The 24,360-nt window shown below is 41.3% G+C and overlaps 3 protein-coding genes across 4 annotated transcripts in view; 1 reads left to right on the plus strand and 2 right to left on the minus strand.

The window, feature by feature from the left end:
• Positions 1-24,360, minus strand: part of LOC135331342 (uncharacterized) — an 80,162-nt gene that overhangs the window by 52,565 nt on the left and 3,237 nt on the right. The gene's annotated exons all lie outside the window — the stretch shown is intronic.
• Positions 16-24,314, plus strand: LOC135331327 (supervillin-like). 2 transcript variants are annotated; one of them, XM_064526443.1, is made up of 19 exons: positions 17-224; positions 7,769-12,285; positions 12,411-12,586; positions 13,169-13,375; positions 13,929-14,065; positions 14,264-14,420; positions 14,740-14,897; positions 15,684-15,967; positions 16,175-16,411; positions 17,070-17,217; positions 20,050-20,296; positions 20,691-20,844; positions 21,148-21,405; positions 21,576-21,676; positions 21,917-22,069; positions 22,228-22,395; positions 22,877-22,998; positions 23,329-23,487; positions 24,059-24,314. In XM_064526443.1, the coding sequence occupies exons 1-19, from the start codon at positions 105-107 to the stop codon at positions 24,143-24,145; spliced, it is 7,590 nt and encodes a 2,529-aa protein (XP_064382513.1). In that variant the 5' UTR covers positions 17-104; the 3' UTR covers positions 24,146-24,314. The 2 variants fall into 2 exon arrangements, with proteins under 2 accessions (XP_064382514.1, XP_064382513.1); XM_064526444.1 differs by lacking the exons at positions 20,050-20,296; positions 20,691-20,844; positions 21,148-21,405; ... (4 more) ...; positions 23,329-23,487; positions 24,059-24,314 and adding an exon at positions 17,336-17,578 and having other exon boundaries at positions 16-224.
• LOC135331341 (interaptin-like) lies at positions 6,241-7,579 on the minus strand. The gene has a single exon (XM_064526464.1). The coding sequence runs from the start codon at positions 7,472-7,474 to the stop codon at positions 6,455-6,457; it is 1,020 nt and encodes a 339-aa protein (XP_064382534.1). The 5' UTR covers positions 7,475-7,579; the 3' UTR covers positions 6,241-6,454.

Genomic DNA, 24,360 nt, shown 5'->3' on the forward strand with positions numbered 1-24,360 from the left:
TTAATTTTTAGCTCCAACAAGGAAGTGCGTATGTACCAAGATCAGACGATTGATCAAGCTGGGAAGTACGTGAGCTCCAGTCCACTCGTACTCAACAATAAGACATGTCAAATATGGCTCTGGCCACAGCTGTCAGTACTATAGATCCATATGACTCGAGATTGACGTATGAAGAGAGAGCCAAGCTGCGCAGAAAAAGAAGACAGGAGTCCAGAGAAAGTTCGGTGAGTGTCTAGTCTATAAACAAGCTGGACTGGTGATACTGTAAACCATTTACTACCTGTGGAGACATATTGCAGTACTAATAGAAATTGACATGATATGGTGTGATATTATTAAACAGAGCTGTTACATGGATGCTGGTGTAGCCTAGCTATACGTACATATAGTATCTTTTCGGGGTGTACGTACATTTGCACACTTACGTATAACGTATATACACTGCACTAGCTCACTGAAAAGTAGCTCACTGAAAAGTAGCTCTTGATATGACCTGAAATTATTGCTGATGTAGGTGCAGCGTATAATCATTATACTACCAAAGCTCTGTTATACCAATGTTTAACTATCATCACATAAATTGAGTGTTAGGTGATATTCATACTGAACGTGTAAATTAACTCATACAATGTCATAAGTTTTTTGCCTAGACTATCAAAAGCCATTAGTATTGTAAATTCTTGGGCTTTTGTTGACCATAATTTAATAGCTGAGGTTTTATTGTGGGACAGGGTATTATTATAAGAGCATTTAAATTATTCTTGTGGCAAACTTTGGCTGCTAAATCAGTTACTTTAGTTGACATTGTCAGTACAGTAGTGCTTTGAAACAAGAGTGCCCTTGTCTTCACCACCTAGTCAGCTTACTGAGACGCACTCATGTTATAATTCTTCTCTAGAGTTACCATACCTTTCTACACATTCAGTGTAACGTGTGTTGCTTTATATAAGTGTGTTCTTCTTAACACTGCAATGTTTCAGAGTGAGACGCACAGCTATAAGATGATGGTGAACTCGTAACAGTGTAACTATCCCTACACTTGATCAGATGTGTATTCTTTACCTATATACAGCGTGTATACTGAGAAATAGCTGTGCTGGGAATGAAATACTATTAAGGATATCTATATCTTAGTACACATTACTGTAGGCTATGAATTGATTACATAACTATTGTATAGAGATTTTGATTAATGGACCGCATCTATATAGTGGGAATTGAGTCTACTCTTCAAAGTTCATGCAATCATCTGTGAGTTTGATCATTGTATGGGACCCATTGGACCCATTGACAACATTTGTGTTAAGTAATTGGGGTAATTGCCTACACATGCCTACAAGCCACCCTATAGGGCTTTGTTGAAATTGGGTCAGTCCATAATTATGATAATGGTATAATTTATTTTATAAGTTCCATGATACACCAATCGGGATGTATGTGTACGTGCCATTGTGTATCAGGTCAGGACATAATTATAATTATCATTGATGCTTTCTGAGGAATGTTGCTCCTGTACGTACTAATACGTTGTGTATGTTTCACATTACAGGGTTCTCATAATGTTCGTACTGAGATTAAGGCTACGGTTTCAATTTTGGATAGCATGTTGTGCCTGTATAGGCTATAATAATAGTTGTATACCAACATTACAGGGATGTTGTAATGAGATCATTATGATCAGTGGAATACCCTCAAAACTCCTCCCTTCAATCCCATTCTCGTTTTTACTTTCCATAATAATAATTTATCGTAACATAATTTTGATTCAAAGCTCAGTACGCTGCCAATTGCACCCACAACAACCTGCGTATCTATGAGCCGTTGGGCACTATGTCTTATATGCGGTCTTAATTACCTTGGCTCCGGAGGTTTGATGTAGTGTATAATCACTTGGGATGGCATTGCCCATTACTAGTAATGATCTGTTATTACTGAATTAGCTGCTGTGTACACTCTACTACTAGGCGTCCATTAATTAAAACCGATATCAGTGGCTTATTTAGAGTAGGAGGGAAAATTTGTTTCGTCACCTTAAGTGAGTTTTGTACAGTCTATTGCATACATGTGATTATACTCTTTGCAATAATTATATATAGAGGCAAGTTAATAAAGTATCTGTATCATGTGTTTTTGAGCTGTGTTAGTACATGTAAGCCACCTCCTTATTACAGCCTGCTGCATGGTGACCTCTATAAACAGCTTTACTGTAACTCCAACATACATACCTCAATGCTGATCATATCTCTACATTGTAGACACTGTTGAAAAGATATTGGGCATTTATTATTGAGCATACTGTATAAGCCGAAATACTATATTATGTATGTGTCACAGTAGTTCGGTACGTAGCCACTACCATGTAAAACACTGTGTGGGGATGATCAATTCTCATAGGAGTTGGTGTACACTAATAAAGAGTTTATTCTTACGGAAGCTGCTCTTCTTTGCCCTGAGGCGTGCGTGCATGTATAACACTGTGTCGCTGTGTGTCTGTGCAGTACGTTAGTGAATTGTTGTTCAGAAACCCGATATCATTAAATTACAATGTTTTTTGATCTTGCATGTATACACGTGTCCTGGCTGGTTTTCCCATACTTGTATTATAATGCTGTTATGTGGGAGTGAATTGAACAATGAGTGTACAGTTAGTGTATTATTTTAGTGCCTTAGAATCGTCTGATTAGTTGATTATGTGAGTTAGTGTGTGTACACTACTGTAATGATAGAAAATTGTTTTCTGGTTGCACAGTAACCAGATATTGTATTTCGAAACTATGGTTTCACATTGGTCAGTCGATACCGTGTCCTTTTATATTAAAGCTAAGAGGTGATACAATTTTGGTCAGTCGATACCGTGTCCTTTTATACTAAAGCAAAGAGGTGATACAATTATTGCCGCCTTGTGCAATGTCTCACTTGCATATTTCAATTGCACTACTCGATCATTTAGGTGTCCGTATGTGCATAGAGCTACCAGAACTTAACTGTATTCAGATCTTGTCTTTATAATTATTTGTGCGAGCCATGTTCGGCTTACATGTAGTGTTTGTTACATTACTTGCATTTATTCTTTAGCTTTGGTCCAGAAAAGGCCAGCTGCTTGCAGCTCTCATGGCCATCCCATAGTCTCCACTGTTTACAAATAGATTCATATGCAATATGCCATGAATCTATTTCAGTGCATTCTGTTGTGTGTTTATGTTCAAGTGGTACTCATATAATTAACCCAAGGGGCGTAGGACGTAGGCAGTCTGTCAGCATGTCTGTTTGTTTTTGCTTGCGATTATTATTCTGCTTGCCTGGTTGTCAAAGGGCTACGTTTACAGCGTGGATAGCTCTGTCAACATAATAAGTTTCAATTGTAGAATATAAAGTGATCAAAAACTAAGAAGCTTGAACTTGTACTTTGGCTAGAGCTAAATGCAGTCTGGCACTTCGTTTCACATGTGCACTCTACTACAAACACGTAGAGATTTTCCATGTGAAGCTTAGCTGCTCTGCTGTGATCATAATCAGTGCATGGCAGCCATTCTCAGAGCGCTTGGGTGCGTGAAGTTTACATCAGATATTGAATCCGAGCGAGGCTCTAGTGTAGCATTTTTTGAAGGGTTGTTTTCTCATAAATGAAACATGACAGTGCACGACAGTTCTATGTGACCAGTTGATAACTAGACTAGGCTCACAAGGGACATTGAGCATAATGTTATAAACCATTATGGCATGTGTAATTATTCACAAATAATTATCTTGCACTGTGTAGCCATTTATGTTTTATTCATTCTGTGCTGTATTTATCGTTATACAATCTATGCACCTGTTACCTGTTAACATAACGTTCAATTATTCTTGAGGGCGGCCTTAACTCTGGGTTTTATCTATGAATTTAATTGACTACATTATTATTTTTAGACATAATTTTGATGACATCATTGTTGATAGTCGAGTTTCTGAATTATATTAATGATGGCAGACAAGGCATCAAAAATAACAACTGCTCAGCATGTGTTCAAGAACCATTATGCTAAGCTGGGAGAAAGCTTTCATGTGAACCTTTCAGTGGTTGTCTCAGAATTGTACAGCTCTAGTCTTATTTCACCAGGGACCAGAGATAAAGCTTCAGATGCCTCCAGCCCCACTCACGACAGAGCTGTAGGTGTTCTTAACGATGTTGAAGGAAGGCTTAAATCCAGTGAGCAAGTATTTGAAAAGTTTTTGAATGTTCTGTGCTATCAAACTATCGATCTCGGACATGTAGCCGAACCAATGAGACTACAATATCAAAGACTGTGTGTACGCGAGGAATCAAATCCCACTAACGATTGCCTTAAAACAGATAAAGACAAATCAGATCTAGTGACCGGCAAAGAGACGACGTGCATTGTGGCACCAGATGGGGATTACTCTCAAGGTGGTTTTAGGAGGGTTGCAGGGGAACGTTTTGAAGACAAAACACTTCAAGAAATACGCCCAAATCATCTTCAGCTTCAAACGTTTTCTGGTCCAGTTCAAGATCTACATATGGTGTCTACTTCTCAAGATTCCAGTCCTAGCGATAGAAAGCCTTTTGACAAAGATCCTCGTACAAGTAGAGAAGCCGAAGATGTAAGGATGTCAGTTGAAGCCTCGCACCCATCATTTCATGACACTACTGTCGAATTGAGGATGAACGAAGTGAAACTAGCTCTTAATATGTACATGAAAAGTGTACAAGAGAAAAGTGACCATGAGATCAATGATAATCGCTTAAAATGCGAACAAAAGATAATTAATGTGAAAAAGGATCTTGAAGCAAAGTGTGACACACTGAAGGCCAGAATGGGAAAGGTGCAAGAAGGTCTCTCAATTACTGTGAGCATACTGACAGAAAAGAACCAAGAACAAGAAGAAGTAATTTGTAAGATTGAGCGTGAATACACGGAATTATCGCAGCAGGTTAAAACTAAATCACATGAAGTTGAGAGACTGCGTCAACATTTAGCTGAACATGAAGCAGAACTTGAAAGAATGAAGAACGTGATCGATTTGAAAGGTCAAGAATTGGAACAGGTCAGAAGTTGCAAGGGCATGCTTGTTAATTCTTCTTCGCCCACTTTGTTCAAGGCTAACCTAACAATCTATGAGAGTCAAATTTCCCTCTGGGACGAAGCCCAACAAATCCTTGATAAATTCAGCAAGTGCCTCCCAGAAGATATTCCAAATGTTGAGCGTGAATTAAAGACAAAAATTGAGCAAATAACAAATCTCAAAAAACGACGATGGACAACTTTATAAATACTTTATGAGTGCTGAACATGGTAACGCACAATAATATTTTCGTTATCCGGATAGTGATTTTGTGTGGAATATAATAATTGGTTAATTACACTATCCATCATAATACGCTGTTCTGACAATGTAAAATTATACTCTCTCATTTTTTACACTGAGTAGATATACATGTACAGTGTACATGTTCGTGGTTTCATGACAGTTGTGTGTGTGTGTGGATAATTAATTTCCAGACGAGTTGTCTACATTCTATCCACATTCTATCCGGCTATGCTATAAAGAGCCAGCATTATTATTACAATGAGGTACTGTAGTATAATAATTTTGATTCTACCAGTATCCCACGGTACTTACAGATAGCTACAGGTTAGTCTTCCAATGTATTTTCTGTTCATTAATTATCAAACATTCCACCATACATGTGTATTCCATGCGTATACCTCTGCCATTGTTGCGTACATGTATTTCAGTCATACAGTGTACCTTGCATTCATGTCAATAATTTGAATGTACAGCAATTAACTGTTTTGTTTTTGGGCGTCATGTACATAGTATTCCTCGAGCCAGGTGTTAATCACTTGCTTTTTATCCCATAGTTTCCAGTGTTTACATTAAAGCTGGGATTCATTTGCTGCCCACTTATGAAACCAATGCCACTGAATGCATTTTTGTGGCCTGTAAAGATCGTAAGCATAGTGCCCTCAGAGTAGTATACATGGTAACATGTACAATGTGTGTACATGTACTTGTTGACCCTCCCCTTTTCCCAACCTCCAATGTGTATGATCTATCGAGAGGAAATCTTGTAGTGCCGACATGTTAGTAGACATTACATAATTATGTATAGTTCATATACATGTATCTCAATCTATAGCTTCGTAAGGTTTTGCAGTTTTGTTCCAGTAGAGCCTGATCCAATACTATAGTCTGTAGGACATCGCCAGGTAGTTGGAAGTGCTGTAGCTCATTGAATTTTAGAACTGTTGTATAATAATAATGAACAGTCAACTGCTCTGAGAGATTCGCGTGGCTAATTTAGTGGGGTTGACTCGAATGTTCTTCTGATATGAATCAAACATCAAATTATGGTTAATGTGAAGGTGCTAATAAAGTTCTAATAAATGTTAATTAAAATAGGCATTGAGCGTAAACAACAACTGTATGTGCATGTTACTGTTAACAATGTTTATCGCCAAGAAAAAGATTTCTTGTTTTTCATCGAGGCTTTCATTTTTGTAATGTCCTCCATTATCTGATTGTTTAGTTTCTCCAAATCTTCTTGCTTAGTAACTTGTGAGAAGCGCTCTAGCAATTCCCCAATGTCTTGGCATTTCTTCATTTGCTCTCCAACCGTCTTTTGCTGCTCGTTTATTGCCATAGCATTCGTCCTTCTCTTAAGCACTTGTACGTCACATGCTTTAGACTCCAGCTCTGTTTCCATTTGTTTAAGTTCCCTCTCTTTCTGTCTCAGAGTCTCTCTTAGCTGCTCAACCTCACCTTGTTTGTCTTTGATCTTGGTATTGAATTTCTTCAAGTCAGAATCACGGCGTCTTAGCTTTGCCTCCAGTTCATTGAGGCATTTGTCTTGTGTCTGGACAGTATATCGAAGATCAGTTTCTCTCTGTTCGTGTGTCTTTGTAGCCTGTCGGTTCTTCTCTTTGAGTGCATCTAGCTGTTTTTGGAAATACTGTCTTGTTTCTGCAACTGTCTCAGTGGCTGTGGCATGCATTTGCTTATACTCTTCTCTCTCTTCTCGGCAAAGTTTTAAGTCTTCCTTCAATTCACACTCACTAATTGATAGCCTTCTCAACTTCTCTTCACCTTCTCTGAGCTTCTCTTTGATACAATGATCCAAGTTAGCCTTCACACTTACTACTTGCCCAATGGCTTTCTGCATTTTCTCCATATATACCAGAGGGTCTTCATTCCCATGCTCGGGAGAATTCAAATCATTTATAGTTATCCAGTGTCTCTGAAAAAGAGGGCTGTCTTTTGGAATGCTTAGCAAACAAGCAGACCTGTCTTTGCCATCTTCTTGTATTCCATGCTTTATTGCTGTTTCAGTTACTGGCAGATCAGTAGAGAGCATTTTATCAGGGCCTGTAGATCTAGTGGCAAATGGCTCCAAAGAATTGCTTGATGTCTGAATTCTTGGAAGTACAAGAGAATCTTGACCTTCTGATTGATTTTTTCTGCCTGGGTCCATGTTTTGATCACTCCACTGGGTAGTCGTCTATTGAGGTGGTTTGTATTTGAAAATCTGATTTTGTTTTCTGTATACACTGTTTGTTCTGTGTGTGTCAAGCGGTTTTTATGTGCTTGTTAATTGTGTACGTAGTTGCTGATTGGGCCACGTTAATTGGCAGTATCAGCATTATTGATGCTGACTCTAGTAACTATGAATATCAGTTGTTATGATTTAATTATGTCACTATGACGTACAGCATTCTTCAGTATTCACATTTAAAGAAATTCTCTTACATGATATGCACACACAAAGGAAACTAAAAGTTCGTCCACCCCAAGCTCCACCCACAGTACACCTTCACCCATATTCTCTCCTGTACAAAATGGACATGAATCGTTAACAAAACTGAATAACAGACACCAAAGTTCATCACCTGAGGGCACACACCTGACAGCTGGTTTAGTCACAAGCCAAAAACTCACCTCGAATGAACCACGGCTTCAACCAGTAGTGCCACCACTCACGCAACTCAGTACTAGTAATTTCCCTCAGTCTAAACCACACCACTCGTCTTTAGATCAAGTTTCCAAGGATACTGGTGGTCGACCAGGTTCACCTAGTATGATGATGACCAGCGAATATCTCTCAGGTTTTGAGAAAGAAGCATCTAGCACTCAGCAAAAAGGAAAGTTTTCTACTGAGTATGTCAACAATCAAACTGAGTTCAACCATAATGAAACAAATACTACTCCAAATCTTGGTGCTAGTGGCGAGAGCTTGGATCTGACCCCTACCAATGGGGAATTTGGAACCCTAACAAGCGCCGACTCAGCATTTTCTGAAATGTTCACAGAAGAGCAGGATGGTTCAAAAATGTCAAAGCCACATGTGTCCAATTCAACATCTTTCAGTTTTGAGAATTTTGGAGATATAAAGGGTACACTAAGAACATTTGCTGAGGATTTGAAGTTTGTCGACTCTTCGAATGACTCACAGTATGGATCAAGTGAGAGATCAGTGAGCAAAGCTCAAGTTGTTTATCGTCCTATTGAAATATCAAACACAGCTGACATCACCATGATACCTAGTAGTGGGTTTTTCGATCCTAGTCAGAGCCAAGCAGAGTTTAATAATGTTGATATCGGATTTTTGCCGGCTGTTCCCGAATCTGAAGTAATTACAGTTGGAGACTCGAGTGTTAAAGCTAATAAATCTAAGGAGAAGTCTAAAGAAAACAGAAAATCGCCTAGTAGATTTCGTTTGCTAAACAGAAATTCCAAAAGCAAAATAATTGAAGAAGAGCCTGAATCAGAAGACGCTGTTGGAGATGATGAGGACACACCGAAAATCAAGGCAAAGTTTCCTAAGAAAGGGAAAGAGAGTAAAAGTTCATCACCTAAGACACCATCTGCAAATGTCAGTTCTGAGCCCACATCTAAAAAAAACTCTCGAGATTCCAGCCCATCTGTCACAAGCAATTTACCTTCATTGGCCACTCCAAAGAAGACTAGACCAAAGAAAAATTCGTATAGTTTTCGACAAGCAGAGAAACCAAAGTCTCCGGACTTCAAATCCAGCATGCCCAACTTAGCCAGCCCCACACATAGCAGAAATAGCTCTGTATCTCCGGAGAGCTTTATCTCATCTGGTAGTGATGACAACTTTTCTGGTAAGAAACCTTCCCTGCGAAAGCGAATTAGCCAAAGTTTACGAGATCTTGTGGGAAAAGAAAGCCCTAGTTCTTCATCGAAAAGTTCTTGGAAATTCTCTGAGGATGTGAAACCTACCAATACTAACAGTTCTGTGCTATTGTTAGAATACCGACCCCTCGATGAAACTATGGCAAAGCTACCTTCCTCTGTTAGTGAGACCCATGTTACCTCGTTATCCAACTTTGATCGTCATAGTATGCATGAAGACACTGAATTCATCCCAGGAAGTATCAATAAACCAATATTTGAGGAAAGAGCTGTGGATGTAGAGATTATACCAAGAGGCACAAACAGTGTGTCTAGTGATGAGTATCACACAGCATCTGAGTCAGAACAGGAATCTGGTTCGGCTGGGCTTGCTATGACTTCCATTCAGATACTCAATTCCCCAACAGGGTTATCACAAGATTTTGGGTATGCTCCGAGAAAGAAGACTGTTGATACGCCTCCTATTACATCATCGAGTCTTGCACAAGAAAGTAAAGGATCGACTAAAGGATCAAAAAGTACTATAAGTTTGAAGCAAGGTGCGGTGGTATCTGGTAAAGGAGTTAGAAAAGCATCCACTCCTCAAAAGAACTCTTCACCAAAGTCCTCTCAAAGAATTGCCAGCAAGTCACTTGTATCTGGGGTTGTTAAAAAGGTAGGCTCCCCCCAAATTTCTCCACGATCCTCACAACGAACAACTGTAGCACAGTCGGCTAAGAAAGCAACAAGCATTACTGTAACAGTGATCGGGAAATCTTCTCCTTCAAGCTCCCCTCGCTCATCACTGAACGTTGGAAAAGTTGGAGCATCTCAGCTGACCAAGAAACCCACTCCTACCAGCTCACCCCGATCATCGCTGAGAATGACGACAAGTAAGACAGCTGCTACTTCAATTACAAAGAGTCCACTACTATCACAGCGAGCAACCACATCACAAGTCGGTACAAAATCACCCGTTTCTTTGCAATCTTCTCAACGAGTTTCCAGTTCTTCTGTTCCTCAATCTATCTCCCCTAGATCTTCACAGCAACCTACAACCTCAGGCTCTCCACAGTCTTCTCGAAAGTTTATCAGTAGAGTTGTCCCTGGAAAAACAGGCTCACCCAGTGCCTCCCCTCGATCCTCTCTGAGAGGTACAAGCGTAACAACTTCTGGCTCGAACATCAAGTCATCTACTCCGGGGAAGACAGGCTCACCTACCTCATCTCCCCGTTCATCTCAAAGACTTGGAAAAGTTGGAACAACATCTTCGGCCTCAAAATCCTCACCAAAATCTAGCCCATCACTAGCAAGAAAAGTACAACCACCCACCACGTCTACCAAAAAGAACTCCTCCCCTTCAATAGAGAGTCCATTGTTGAAAAGAAAACAGTCTTCTCCACTGAACAAGCCATCTGCTCCTAAGCTTTCCAAAACTTCCATGGAGCCTCTCAAAGAAGGTGGTAACAACTCTGACAGTTTCTCTCGATTCACACGTGGACGAACACCAATCAAGATTAAAGGCACCGATACAACTGTAGAGCGAGCAAAGAGGCTCAAGGAACACAGAAAATCAGAATCTTTTGGACTCAAACCAGCAAATTCCTCAAAACCAGACTCGGCCCGAAGAGCTACTGTTATTGTAGCCAGAAAACCCCTTCCTCTTGTTATTACAGCAGGTGATCCATCTCAAATATCACCTGATGTTACCACACCTACCACACCAGGTGGAACTAAGAAACGAAAAATGGGTCTCACAGTTGCACCAATTTTAGAGGAGCTTATAACAGAAACTACTGCAACTCCGTCCAAGTCAACAGAACAAATGAATGAACTTGTGACGAAATCAGCAGCTGACATTAGTCGTGATGTAGACTCCCTACTATCAGCTGTTGGGCAGACGTTGGATGTGATGGCTCTCTCGGAATCTACCTCATCTGTAGACCCTCAGCCCCCTTCCCTTGCTTCAATGGAGGTGAAAGTATTTGAAGCTACGCCATTGCATTCACGAGAGTCGAGTATTGATATCGACACTTTCCTTGAGCAAGCTGCTGAGCAAGAAGCTGCCAAAGAGAAAGAAAAGCAAAAAAAGAAAGTACTAAAAGACAAAAGTCCAAATATCTCTAGGACGATAACAAATATACCATCTCCAAAAAGCTCAAAATTGATGTCAAAAACAAAGAGTGAGCCACACATAATTGGGGGTGCGTTCACAGCATCCCTTCCTCCTAGACCCCCTCTAAGTAAGCAGGCATCAGAATCTTCTACCGCAGATAGGAAAATAAGCAAGACGGGTACCAATCGTCCTCGGCAAGTAATTGTAGCTGGTACTTTATCTGCTGCTACTACTCCACCACTTCGTTCCAGTGCACGCAAGTCTGAACCATCTAAAACAACAACTGCCTCTTCTGCTGGCAGTAACAAAACTATGCCTCTTTTGAAACCACAGTCAAAATCTACAAATACTCTTGGCAGATTCACTTCTACTGGTACTACCAGCAGCAGTGGCATCTCCAGTCGATCTTCCATGAGAGCAAGTACTAGAACAAAGAAGATTTCACTCACCACCCCACCATTGCATGGCGTCAAATCCAGTGGGACTAAGTCTAAAGACTCCACGCTTAGTCGAATTGGAGATAGAAGCATGAAGTCTCGGGTTTCCACAACGTCAAGGCCTGGATCCTCTGTCGCTGTCACCAAAAAGAGCTCTGTTGGGTCCGGCCTCTCTCAAGATTCTGCCAGCACACGTAAAGTGTCAACTCTCTCCGCTCCTTCAAGAGGACGTTCTATGAGAAGGGTTAGTAGTGGAGACATTTTACAACGAAAAGTGAAACCAGGAACCAGTGCCACACTGTCAAGGTCTAGTAATTCTGGGGTGTATTCTTCTATGAGAAAGTCCGGGAAATTCAATACAATCCGCCCCCGATCATCTTCAAACGCTGGGATAGTATCCCAGTCCACAAACACAATGAGACGTACTCCTTCTGGAAGTCGTAAAGTGAGTGCTCCCTCCTCGACGCTGACGAGACAGTCCGTCTCTGCTAGTGCTGTGGGCTCACAGTCACGTAAGGGAACCTTGAGGAGGACAGGGAGTGGAGGGGAAGGGTTTGCTGCGTTCGATCATATCAGTTCTCAAGCACAAGGATCTATGTGAGTAGTAATTGTGTCTGGTTGGAATGTAGTTTGCTGAGCTTAATTTGTGTACATCTTGTTGTCCATGGTGAATTAATCTGATTTCCCTCATACACACACACACACACACACACACACCACAGGCTCTCCTCATCAGATCACCGTCGTAACATTCGTCCCAAGAAGAGGCAAAAGGCATCTACCACTCACCTTAAGATACTCCAGCAGCGGCCTGATGTCTCCAGTGAGCTAGAGGCCACTTCTGGATCCTCACCCACCAATGACGGACTGGACATCAACACTTACTCAACATACATGGGTGAGGAAGCTAAGTGCATGGGCAAACAATCTTTAACTGCTTTTGAGTACTGATCCCCTTAATTCGCTGGATTGTTTCAAAATTATAGTCTACCAGTGTTGTTTGACCTGTAAATTATTGTGTCTGGAATGCTTTGTACACACCACCCACTTTTTATAATGACCTACATGTAGTTGATCTGCTGCCACATTACGTAATGAATAGAATTATGTCTATGGTTGTCCCACTGATATGTACACAGAGCCACTGTATGCATCCATGTTCCAGATGCTTAATTGTAATTTGTATAAAGTTGTAGAAAAAGTTGAGACTTCCCAGGTGGGGTGGGGGGGGGCATGTAAGTTTGCTAAGCTATTTGTTGCCTGCTTTAACTGCCAGTGTGTAGCATAGAGACATTAAGTTGATTTGTACAAAGTCCAGCCAACAGAATGTGTTCCTACCCAACTACCTTCATGTATTGTGAGTTTTGTGCTGTAGTGCAGTTGTACATAATTAATTGTTTGAGATTGCAGTATAGAGTCTCTTTGTGCCTTCGTCTCAACATTTAGTTAGGTTACTTCTATGTCTTCTCCCCCCCTTTAGGTAAGAAAAACCTGGCTCCCTCAGCCATGGCTGGCTTGGCTGCCAAACTGGACCTCTCCACTGTCAAGTTGCGCAAGACTGGTATCTCTGATCAAATGTTATCGGACAATTCTGGAAGCTCTGTGGATAGTAAATTGGCCATTCTCAATCCATCTTTTGGGCTGGAGTATAATACCACACATCCTGTCATGCTGTTGCAGATTAAAGGTGAGGTAGCAGAGGAGGTACAACATGCGTGAGTCTTAAAGACCCACATTCCTTATTATATCCGGGTCAAAGTTCACTAGCACATCAAACGAAATGATACTCATAGCAACTCCAGGCATCCCCCCTGATGATTCTGAAGCTGAAACGATGGTTGATTAAGCTAGTAGCTGTAACTTAGTGCACAAATCAGACTCTTGGCAGCTAAAAATAGCCCAGTGCTTGTGTTTGGCGGGTAACACGCAGTTGAACTTTGACCTAAGGAATGTGAGTCTAAAACACTTCCTTTGACTCCCGGATATCGTACCTCTTCTGGTGAGGTAGTAGTCCAATTGCTAAGAGTTATGCATGTAAATTCATTCTATATAAGTATGTCATGTGATGTGCATTTACATTATGTTGTAGACATCTATAACTTTAGCTTGCGTCACGAGACCACTCCAATGTACACTCAAATCTCCTACAATCACCCACCTTTGAAATGAAAAGCGCTTGCAAGTCACCCCCCATCCACACCCTCCCCCCTCCACACATTCATACCTACACCCACACACAGGGCGCCGAGCTATCCAGACACGACTGGTGGACCCTAGTGCCTCCTCCCTCAACTCTGGTGACGTGTTTATAGCTCTCTCTGACAAGAAACTCGTCCATTGGATAGGAAAATCTGCAAATGTCATTGAGAAAGCTCGGGTAAGTCAGTCCTTAATTAGTGCGCAACCTTACGCTATCAGTCTCTAAGCTGTGAATGACTTTCTTCTAGTATGTATAATTATAACTTACAGGTCCCCTTTTAATTATTCTCGATTAGCAGTGACAATCTCACAGCAATGACAATCTCAACATGATAATGTTTGACGTACTATGTATATATGTCACCTTGCACTCCAGGGCTCTGATGTGGTAATGAGAATCCTACACAAGAAGGAGCTCGGTTGCCATGCCACCTCTCCAGCTGTCCTCAAGGAGGAGGAGAGAGCAGTCAATGAGAGCACCAAGAAGAACACCGATTTCTTTGATATGATTGGCGGAAAGAAAGGAGTCAAATGTGAGCAAGCTACTACATAAATGCGAGAACACAGAACACTTTATTGTGTCATTGTGGACTTTATCCTGCTCATTGTGGACATGTACATGTACGTGTCCTGGTGTGTTTTATGTCCTGAATACGAGAGGTGGCTTGTTTCAGGAAGTTCTCATTATGGGTTCCAACATATAAAATTTAATTTCTGGGTATTGGGTATATATACAGTCATATTTCCTCGCTCCTCATACATGAGGCCCATTTGAAACGTCCATTGGCAAAGTCTTTCCACAAATTGATTACCAACTGTCTAAATTTATTCACTCTCTTTACCCTCGAGCAGCGTCAGAGAGTGTCCCTGGTGATGACATTTACGAGAAGGCCATGAACATGGTTACCGTGGTGTACCAGCTGGAAGGGGAAGGCGACAAGCTCCAGTATACACCCATTCATGAAAACTCAGCTCAGACGGTCAAGGTCTCTCTACTCAACACTAAGAAGGTGATAATTATGCCTCGGTGCGCATGCGCAAGCGAGGTATACGGTAGTGTGTGTGTGTGTGTGTGTGTGCGTGCGTGCGTGCGTGCGTGCGTGCGTGCGTGCGTGTAGACTATTTAAGCTGCTCAAGGATCAATGAAGTGCAAGTAAGACTTTCTATAGGCTTCTAGTCATGTTTTCTTGGCATGCTATTTGTGGATTTGCAAAATAAAGCTTCGTTCTCGAGTTATGCCTAGTTTTGCTTACTTGGAATGCCATTGCAGCCTTTTCAGAAGAGTCCGTAGCAAAAATTGTTCACCGAGTGTTGCTACTCTACTTAGTAGTTAGCTCTGCACTAGAACGCTAGCTATTGGTAGCTGCAAGAGTGAGAAGAGAGCTGCAAGGCTCTGCTGACTTGCAGCCATTAATTTTAGACTTGAACTTTTGGCATTGATCGTTTTTAACAACAATCATGGTCGATCGTTTTTAACAACAATCATGGTCGATCATTACCCACTATTTGAGTTTCCCTGTGATTGCATGCAGCAAAATTAAAAATGTTCATCATGATAATTATAATCAATGTGTGTATAAAAGCTAGCTATTAGTAGTTTTATGTTATGTAGCTTTGGCACCTCCACCGAGGCATCAGCACCCGCGGTGCTTTCATTCTCTTTGCTTTGTTATGTTACATGTACATACACAATGTATTTTGGTTTTATAGTACAGGGCAAGCCAATTGGATTAAAAAAATCCATTATAGAAGCTAGCTTGACGTTGTCTAAAAGTCTCCCCAAACACACACTGCAGATTCTCCTCTTTGACTTTTACGGTGAGGTGTATGTGTGGGTTGGGAAACGCTCCCCAGGGCCTCAGAGAAAGAAAGCCATTGAGATGGGTCGTAAGGTGTTCGACGCTGGCTGTCGACCACCTGTCTTCAACATTCGGAGCAGTCCAGCGAGAGCTTCGGGACGGTATCGCCCGAGAAGCTCCGTCAGATCTTCCAGGAACAGCGTGCTGAATGCTAGTGGGAGGAGGAGCTCTAAGGTGAAGAGTGAGCTTGCTAAGAGACCTGGATGGGCTATGTTCGCTAGGTGAGGGTTCATTGTCAATTTAATGTACATTTTAGTTGAGAGTGGTTCTTTATGGCTATCATTCAATGAGTGTGTGTCGCAAGCATGGTTTAGGCAATGCAATGTGTATCAATCATCATCATAACTACGCATGTATCCTGCTATCTTTGCTTCCATGACGTATTAGTGTATTCTCCTCACCCAACACACACACACACACACTTTCAGAATGTCTGAGGGTGCTGAGAACATTCTGTTTCGAGAGAAGTTTGGAGACTGGCCTGAGCCGGGTCGGATTATCAAGATGAAGGGTCATTCATCTCAACAACTTATGACTCCGATGATTAACGCCATTCTTCAACCAGCTGACGTTGAGAAGATGCTCAAACCTAGCCCGCCCTTTGAGGGCCTGAGGCTAGAGGGAGAGAATGTGCACAGGGGACAGGGCAACTACAAGGTGTCAAGGTATGGTGGAAACTTATAACTTTTTGACCTACATGTAGTGCCACTTACGTACATCCATCGCAACGGCCGGCTATAGAAAATGTTGGTCACCCATAATCCCGCTGTAATGTACAGTTGCATGTAATAGACCTCAAATACCCAGGGGCATAGCCAGGATTTGTCTGAAGGGGTGCTATGCAGGTGCGGTGGGTCCGCTCAAATAGCTAAAACTTTTCAAAAGCCACGCCTCTTGATTATAGATATCATAATCTTACAATAATTGGGGGAGGGGGAGGTTCACCCCCTACTGATGACCCCCTGAGTGTAGCTACACTGTACACACAGTATCATACATGTACTTGATGATGTATTATGCTTCCATGTACTAGATCCAGGCACCCTTAGCCTCCTGGCTGGCTATGTCACTGAAAGTCTTCATTGAGCATGTGTTGCAACTTGTGTAGCACACCACCTCTTGATTTTAGCCACTGTTAATAATCGGTCCACAGCCATGCAGGAGGAGCCACTACATGTATAATAATATACAGATTCAATAAATTGCCATCAACCTATGACGGGCAATTCCATACAATCATGCATTTAATGATGGATCCAACCCTGCTTGTGTATCAAATATGTACGTATTGTGTCCACCACACTCATGCACACTCGTACACAGGTCAACGTTTGCGTGCAATAGAGTTCGATCGCTCACCATCACTAAGTGGGTGATACGAGAGTTTGAGAATGTGGAGGTCCCCGAGGCTGACCACGGACTGTTTTATACTGCAGAGTCCTATATCATCAGATGGGCCTTCATTATCACCGTGAGTGTCCCAATTACTAGCCGCCCTTATTTACAGATATTCTTGCATAGTTACAGTATCCCCAGTTACCATTAGTTACCACCTACTTTAACCTATGACACACAACACAACCATAAAGGTGCTGTAACCGGAAAGAAAACTTTATGTAGATCATGCCGTATGAAGGGGAGTAAGCAACTACTATTATTTAGATCATGTTTGCCATAAATACTGCAATTTGATTGGCTAAAGGAAGTGTTCTATCCAACTTAGAAAATCATGTACTTATTAGAAAATCATGTACATTGCACTTACTTAGAAAATCATGTACTTCACTTAGAAAATCATGTAGCAAAGATTAGATAAGAACATTCAAATCTGATTGGCTAAATACTCATGGTTGCTATGATCTAAAATGCTTAGACACTGTTTAGGAAGTTTCTACATGATTTAGAAGTTCTCAGGGCTAGTAGAATCAGCCCTTTGGGCTTCTAAATCATGTAGAAACTTCCTAAACAGTGTCTAACTATTATATATACACCATATACATTCGTTGTTGTCTCTCCACGTCACAGAAACACTGGTGTGGTTTGACATGACTATGTATGGCTTCATGTACTCTGAGCCATTAGTTACCATTACGGTTTACTGGAATGCACGTGCAATATAATGATGACTGAGGGTGTATTTTATAAGCCCTACTATCAATGCGAACTAACAGTGAAAGTGTACAAATACAACCTACAACGTTATTGTTATTTGACTGGCTATAAAATACACTCATCCTCATAGTTAGTAAACTAGAAATGGCACTAGCTATTCCTTTTGTCTTGATGATCATAAGTACAGTTGGTTGTGTATCAAGCTTAGATAGCAACACTACTGACTATTGCACTAACCAGAACTGTCCTCCTTGGATGGTAGACAATGAGGATGGCTGCAACTCTAAGTGTGTGTGCAAGGAGACCCTTCCCGAGTCCTTCTCGTGCTCTGAGGGAACTGTATATCTTGATATCTTGTACTGCATGAGTTTCGACAATGATAGTGTGTCTGTTGGTGCTTGTCCGTATATTCACCAGAATGTGACCGGGTTTGAGGTCGAGTTGCCAGAGAGTGTGTCTGAGCTAAACAGTGTATTTTGTGAGCCTTTGAACAGAGAAGGCGATTTGTGCCATCGATGCAAAGAGGGATTTGGTGTGGCTCCACTTTCACTTAAATTCGCGTGTGCTGAGTGTTCTGACAATACTTGGCCATGGTGGTTGCTGTTTTTGTTTCTTGAATTTGTACCTGTCACGATCTTCTACTTAGTGAACTTGGTGTGGCAAGTATCCTTTGCTACAGCTCCATTCAAGTGTTTTGTTTTTGTAAGCCAAATTTCTTTTTGGACAATGGCTAATATTAAGTCAGTGGTTGTGACTAGGAACAGACTAAGCGTGTTAGGGAGGGTGTGGTTTGATATCGTAAAGTGCCTGAATGGAATCTGGAGTCTCGATTTTTTCTTATCAGTTTTACCTCCATTCTGCGTCAGTACTTCTTTCACTAGCGTGCATATTTTCTATGTCTGGTATTCTTCTGCTTTGTACCCCCTGTTTCTTGTTTTGTTGACGTTTATTTTGCACAAGCTTCACGATCGAAACTTCAAGCCAATAACGTACCTGTGGCAGCCATTTCGTAGATGTTTTTTATCGACAAGACAAGTCCGAGACCACAAAACGTCAATTGTGAATGTTTTCTCAAACTTTTGCTTGTTTTCATTTTCTAAAGTCCTTCTTATTGTCACTACTAGTTTTCAGTGGTCCATTAAAAGGGATGTATGTGTACCAAAACAGTGTTATGGGTGGAGCCAGCTATATCGTACCCTGACCCAGTACTCTTTCTGTCGTCTCTTGTTTTCTCTGTAGGCATCATCACAATCATTGTGCTATGTGCTTGCTATCCGCTTAAACACATGCAGCTGTGCTTGCAGCGTTGTTGTAGCACACGAATCTTCATTTACATAAAGGCTTATTTTGAAGTTTTTGTTTGTAGTTACAAGGATGGTACAGGTTCTTCGAAATACAACCTGCAGTATCTTTCAGCCTTGTATCCTGTTCTTCAAGTTGTCCTGCTTATTTGCTCTTTGTTTTTGGTGAGATCAGACATTTTCTTGTCTTACATGCTAATCGCTCTCCTCTTGTTTTCTGTAGCAATGTTTGTTGCCATTGTCTGTCCCTACAAGAAGACTTCTCATAGTGTAATGGAGGCGCTTCTTCTCTTCCTCTTAGCATTGGTGACTGCTACAGCTAGTCTTTATGTGGAGGTCCTTGAAGTGTGGCTAGTGTATGTGTGTCTAAGCATTGCAGCTGTACCTCAGGCCGGGTTCTTATTGTTTATCGGTTATAAAGTATACAAAAGGTATTTTGAGGGTTGCAAAAAGTGTTGTGTTAAGAAGAAGAACGAAGAGGTTGAGGAATTTGAATTTCCAGACAGAATAGTAAATGCTGATGACTACAAGCGTTTCGAGTAACAGTTACTAAAGTTCAAGGAAACTATTTAGTGCCCATTTTTGTGTTATTTATAGCATGAGCAGATTTGTAGAAATCATATGTAGCGGTTCGTATTTAGTGCCCATCACTTAACTGATTATTATTTTTTGTATACTACTCTATAATGAATGGTATGATTTCATTTTGTTTATTCAGCGTGAGCATGTATGCACAGGTGGTAGGTTTGTAGAAAAATCAGCACTTAGTCTACGCATTTCTTCAAGTAAGGTTTTCGTTATTCACGTACAATCTTACCTTCTTTTTAAAAGACATAATTACAGTAATATTGATAATTATTGTCTACACATGAGTCACTGGGTTGTTACAGGTGGTTCGAGAGTTGGATGGTCTGGTTCCAGGTCAGGGGGCATTTGCTCGGGATCGACAATACCAGAAAGACCTGGCTGCCAAGCAAAGCCGGTCATCCTCTCCAGAGACACCAAAGAAGAAAGAGGAGAGGAAATTTAGTAGTAGTGAACTATCAGAGGCCAGTGATGTGGAGGAGAATGATGAAGAGTCGAGACGTATTCTTGAAACAGGGGGACGCGACAGGTGTGCGTACTTCTTCTGGCAAGGTGAGTGGCCTAAATCATTGTAGCTATGTGAATTTTAGGTGAATGAAAACTATCTATATAGCTTCTATTGTATTGCTTGCAACTAGTTTGAGATTTGTGTGTAATATTTACGGTTACCAATTTTCAGTAACTGATCAGAAGCATTTCTACATGTATTTCAAATAGTCTCAAGCTGTCGATTATGTAAAGGCTGTATTGTGACCATCTTTTAAGAAGCTTCTGTACGGTCTTTAACACTATATTTAAAGTCTCCCACTTGAAGTTTGTTGAGTTCCCATGTTCACCCATAATTATTTCTATTAACGATACACCATTTTTTACCTTAGTCATTTTCTCAATAATGTGAGGACAAACTAATGAATGTCTTTCACTCAGTTATCATTATCTTTCATAGGTGATCAGTCGTCACTGAACGAGAAGGGAGCATCTGCCTTGATGACCGTAGAGCTGGACAAGGAGAGAGGGCCCCAGGTGAGAGTGCTTGAGGGCAAAGAACAGCCCGCCTTCCTCAACCTCTTCTCAGGGAGCATAATACTGCTGCGGGGGAGGTGAGTGCTCAGGGGGGGTTGAGTCCTTACACTTCATGGTGGTATTGCCACTACAATTATAAGAGAACTTACAGATCCTATAATTTACATGTATGTGTTGTGTTTATGAGTGCGCTGACATGAATGTAGTCCAATGTCATGCGTAATGTAGGAGTGAGTATGTGTGCTGAAGTTTGTTAATAAACATGTTGACGTATAATTATATTCTGTCCTCTAAGAATATTATGCGTGATATGTGCAACAATGTACCATGCACTATACCAGAGCCTGTGTAAAGGTAATGTGCCCATCCCATTCCTGCAGGTCCCATACCGATTCCCTGGAGAACTCCCCAAAACAGTGCCGTATGTTCTGTGTTAGGGGGCAGTCACGATCTGAGACCCAGCTTGTGGAAATAACCCCCGACGACGACACTTGCCCCATGAGCACATGTTTGCGCTCTAGGGGTTGCTATGTGTTTTATCATCGGCCAGGGAGGAGGGTGTATGTGTGGCATGGCTGTAAGGCCACCCTGGTGCTGAAGAGGTGTGCCCATAATGCTGCGAAACTGCTCAAGAGAAGGTGAGTTTCTATTGTATTGCTGGCAATGACACAACTAATTAATAGTTTGAGATTTGTTTACGGTTACCAATTTTGGAGCTTGTACGTAAACTACAACTACAATTAATAGTTCAAATATTGTTGCCATGGTATCAAAGTATAGTTCAAGCATGTTGTTCCTTCTGTCACAGACTAGATGAGGTTGAGATGGTGACTGTTAGCGAAGGACAAGAGTCGAATGAGTTCTCTTCTCTCGTTGGTGACAAGTCACATTACGTCTCTCTGGCAAATGGTATGTTTACATGAGGCGCTGCTTAATTATTGCACTAGCCGATTAATTGTGAAACTGTTAAATATGTCAGTTATTGTCTGGTGTTATGTTCTGGTGTGAGCTAATATTTGGCCTGCATCGCTAGGTTACCATGGCAGCTACAATGTATATTGGCTTGCATCATACACTGTATATTTGATTGTGGTAGATAGACAACAATGTCTAAATGTTAGACTGATATATCCCCATACACATACACAGAGTCACGGTCACGTGACTACATCCCACGGCTATTTGAGTTGACGAGCATCACGGGAGAATTTGTGGCAACAGAGCTACTCTATCCTGCACGTGATGGTGGCACTGTGGCCTTCCCCTTCGTACAGACAGACCTCTACTCAACTGTGCAGCCTGGTAAGTTATTGTACAAACCGTAAGCATTTTCACTAGTCCTGGTTGATTGATTGATGTACAGAGTCAACGTGTACATGTGGTCTCAATTAGAAGTCTGTTTCAAATTTGAAGGTTTTTTTTTTCAATGCGTGTGTCTAATGAGTTACTGCCTTGTACAGCCATGTTCCTGGTAGATGCGTGGACAGAGGTGTACGTGTGGCTGGGTTGGTGGCCCCAGATCAAGAATAAACTATTGAGGGAGACCAATGCTACTACAGGCTCCGCCCACTCTAAATGGCTGAGAGACAAGAAACTGGCGCTGGAGACAGCAGAACTCTATGTTAAAGGTGTGGGGTTACATACACATGTATAACGTTGATGTGCACGTACGTATTGTAGAGTTTGCTATTTTGGCCACAATTATTCATTCAATGCTGAGAAGTATGTGCTGTACGTGTATATTGCATTTTTACATGTAGTGTCTACCAAAACAACCTGTGGTTCATTGTGAGCATATTGACACAATAGATGATTTTAACGAGGCTGGTGTTGCATGTGTTGTTCTGTTTGTTGTGTGTCTGTGTTTTGTTTACTTGTGTCGTGTACCCTGTAAAAACTTGAACAATAAGGTGCATAGTCACGCTAAGAAATGTCTGTACGTAGCTGTGTATTGAGAGTGGCGTGGCTGTTTCCTTAATTAACTAGTAGTGTGTGCTACCTCAGAGATTATGTAACATAATCTCTGTGGTGCTGATTGCAGTATCACCCACCCGCCTATCCCACACACACACACACGCACCTTTCGGCTTACACATACACACACACCAGCTTGCAAGCGTACTCGGACTCCAAGAGCCTACATGGTCACTGCTGGTCTCGAGCACGAAAAATTCACCAATCTTTTCCCGTTCTGGTCTGTAAATCTTTCTGTTAAAGAGCTCAACAGCAAGGTAATTACTTTCAGATATATACGTTTCTTTAATTTGTATCTTATACTGTAGTAGTAGACACATTATAGTAATTCTAGTAATAATTATTACGGTGATGTGGAAGGTAAGTCACTAGTCAGTGCAATTTATTACCGTCTGTACCCAGTGCTTGCCCCACTGGCTGTACTGACACCACCATCCCTCCATTGGCTATAGCTATGTTTGCCTCGTATTAAACTATTATGTACATGCAACCATTCTTCGATTACGTGTCAAGCATTGTTTCCATGCATATGGCACACTCAGCATGATTGCTAATGTCACTGAAAAGCACTTGCTGTATAATTGCAGGGGTTATCCCGGGCGACTCCAACTAGAGTGGAGGCAGACTGTGAGCTGCTCAAGTACACACGTAACCGGTTCAAACTGGACGAGCTGAAGAGAAAGCCAGTGCCTGAGGGAGTGGACCCAGCTAGACTAGAAACCTATCTCAGCGATGAAGACTTTACTGTAAGTCTTGTTTGTGGCTTGGGGACATGAGGCCTAAATGTGGCTATACTATTACGTTAGAGCAGTACGTGTTTGTTTTTTTTACTTAGGAACATAAAAAATGACTTGGCAGTTTCTTGATACGGATCTTGGTGCTTATACATTAGGGCTACTAAAATACCGTATAGCGGGTTATTTTCGTATGGTGGAAAGTTTTGTATTGTAGGAAATCATTTGAAAATTAAAGCTGCAAAATTGTTAACATGTAGGCTCTCTACGTCACCATTTTGAGCTGTTAGAATCCAAAATATTAAATTAGATAGTTGAAAATTTGGGCAACGAAAATTACCTGCTATACGGTAAAGGTTGTTGAATTACCTGGGGCTAATAAACGCCTCTCTTGAACAGTGGCCTCTCTTGAATTGTAACCTCCTCTGCCACGCGACCTCTGATCAAGCATATACGGCATATTGGCTTTAGGATTGGCCATGTTTTACTACATTTTATTACTCACACTCTATTAACCAACCACAACGTGTTTAGGGGAAATGTACAGTGTTCACTGTATTCACGACCTGTTCTATTCACACAGGCTGTTTTCAAGCTCAGCAAGGACGCCTTTGCCAGCTTATCCGGATGGAAACAGGTCACACTGAAGAAAAAAGTGGGACTGTACTAATGCTGTATATTTATGTCATGTGTGATTTTTAGGCACGAGATTACAAATCAATGGACTTATTATTGCATCAATCATCTCGCCATTAACTTTTTCAACCCTGTTTTAGTATCTCACTGCTCTCTTTTGTATTCTGCACTGTGAGGCTAACATGATGTGTCTACCCGTATCGTGAATGCACCCTTGAATGCATGTGTACGTATATATACTGTATTATT

The sequence above is a fragment of the Halichondria panicea genome, chromosome 2 (assembly GCF_963675165.1).
Source record: "Halichondria panicea chromosome 2, odHalPani1.1, whole genome shotgun sequence".
Lineage (NCBI taxonomy): Eukaryota > Metazoa > Porifera > Demospongiae > Suberitida > Halichondriidae > Halichondria > Halichondria panicea.

Excerpts from the sequence above, each read along its gene's own strand:
- LOC135331327 (XM_064526443.1), top strand. The coding sequence starts at position 105 with ATGTCAAATATGGCTCTGGCCACAGCTGTCAGTACTATAGATCCATAT. Across the intron at positions 14,066-14,263 it reads ATGTCATTGAGAAAGCTCGG|GGCTCTGATGTGGTAATGAG; the intron begins GTAAGTCAGTCC and ends CTTGCACTCCAG. Across the intron at positions 16,412-17,069 it reads GGCAACTACAAGGTGTCAAG|GTCAACGTTTGCGTGCAATA; the intron begins GTATGGTGGAAA and ends ACTCGTACACAG.
- LOC135331341 (XM_064526464.1), bottom strand. The coding sequence starts at position 7,474 with ATGGACCCAGGCAGAAAAAATCAATCAGAAGGTCAAGATTCTCTTGTA.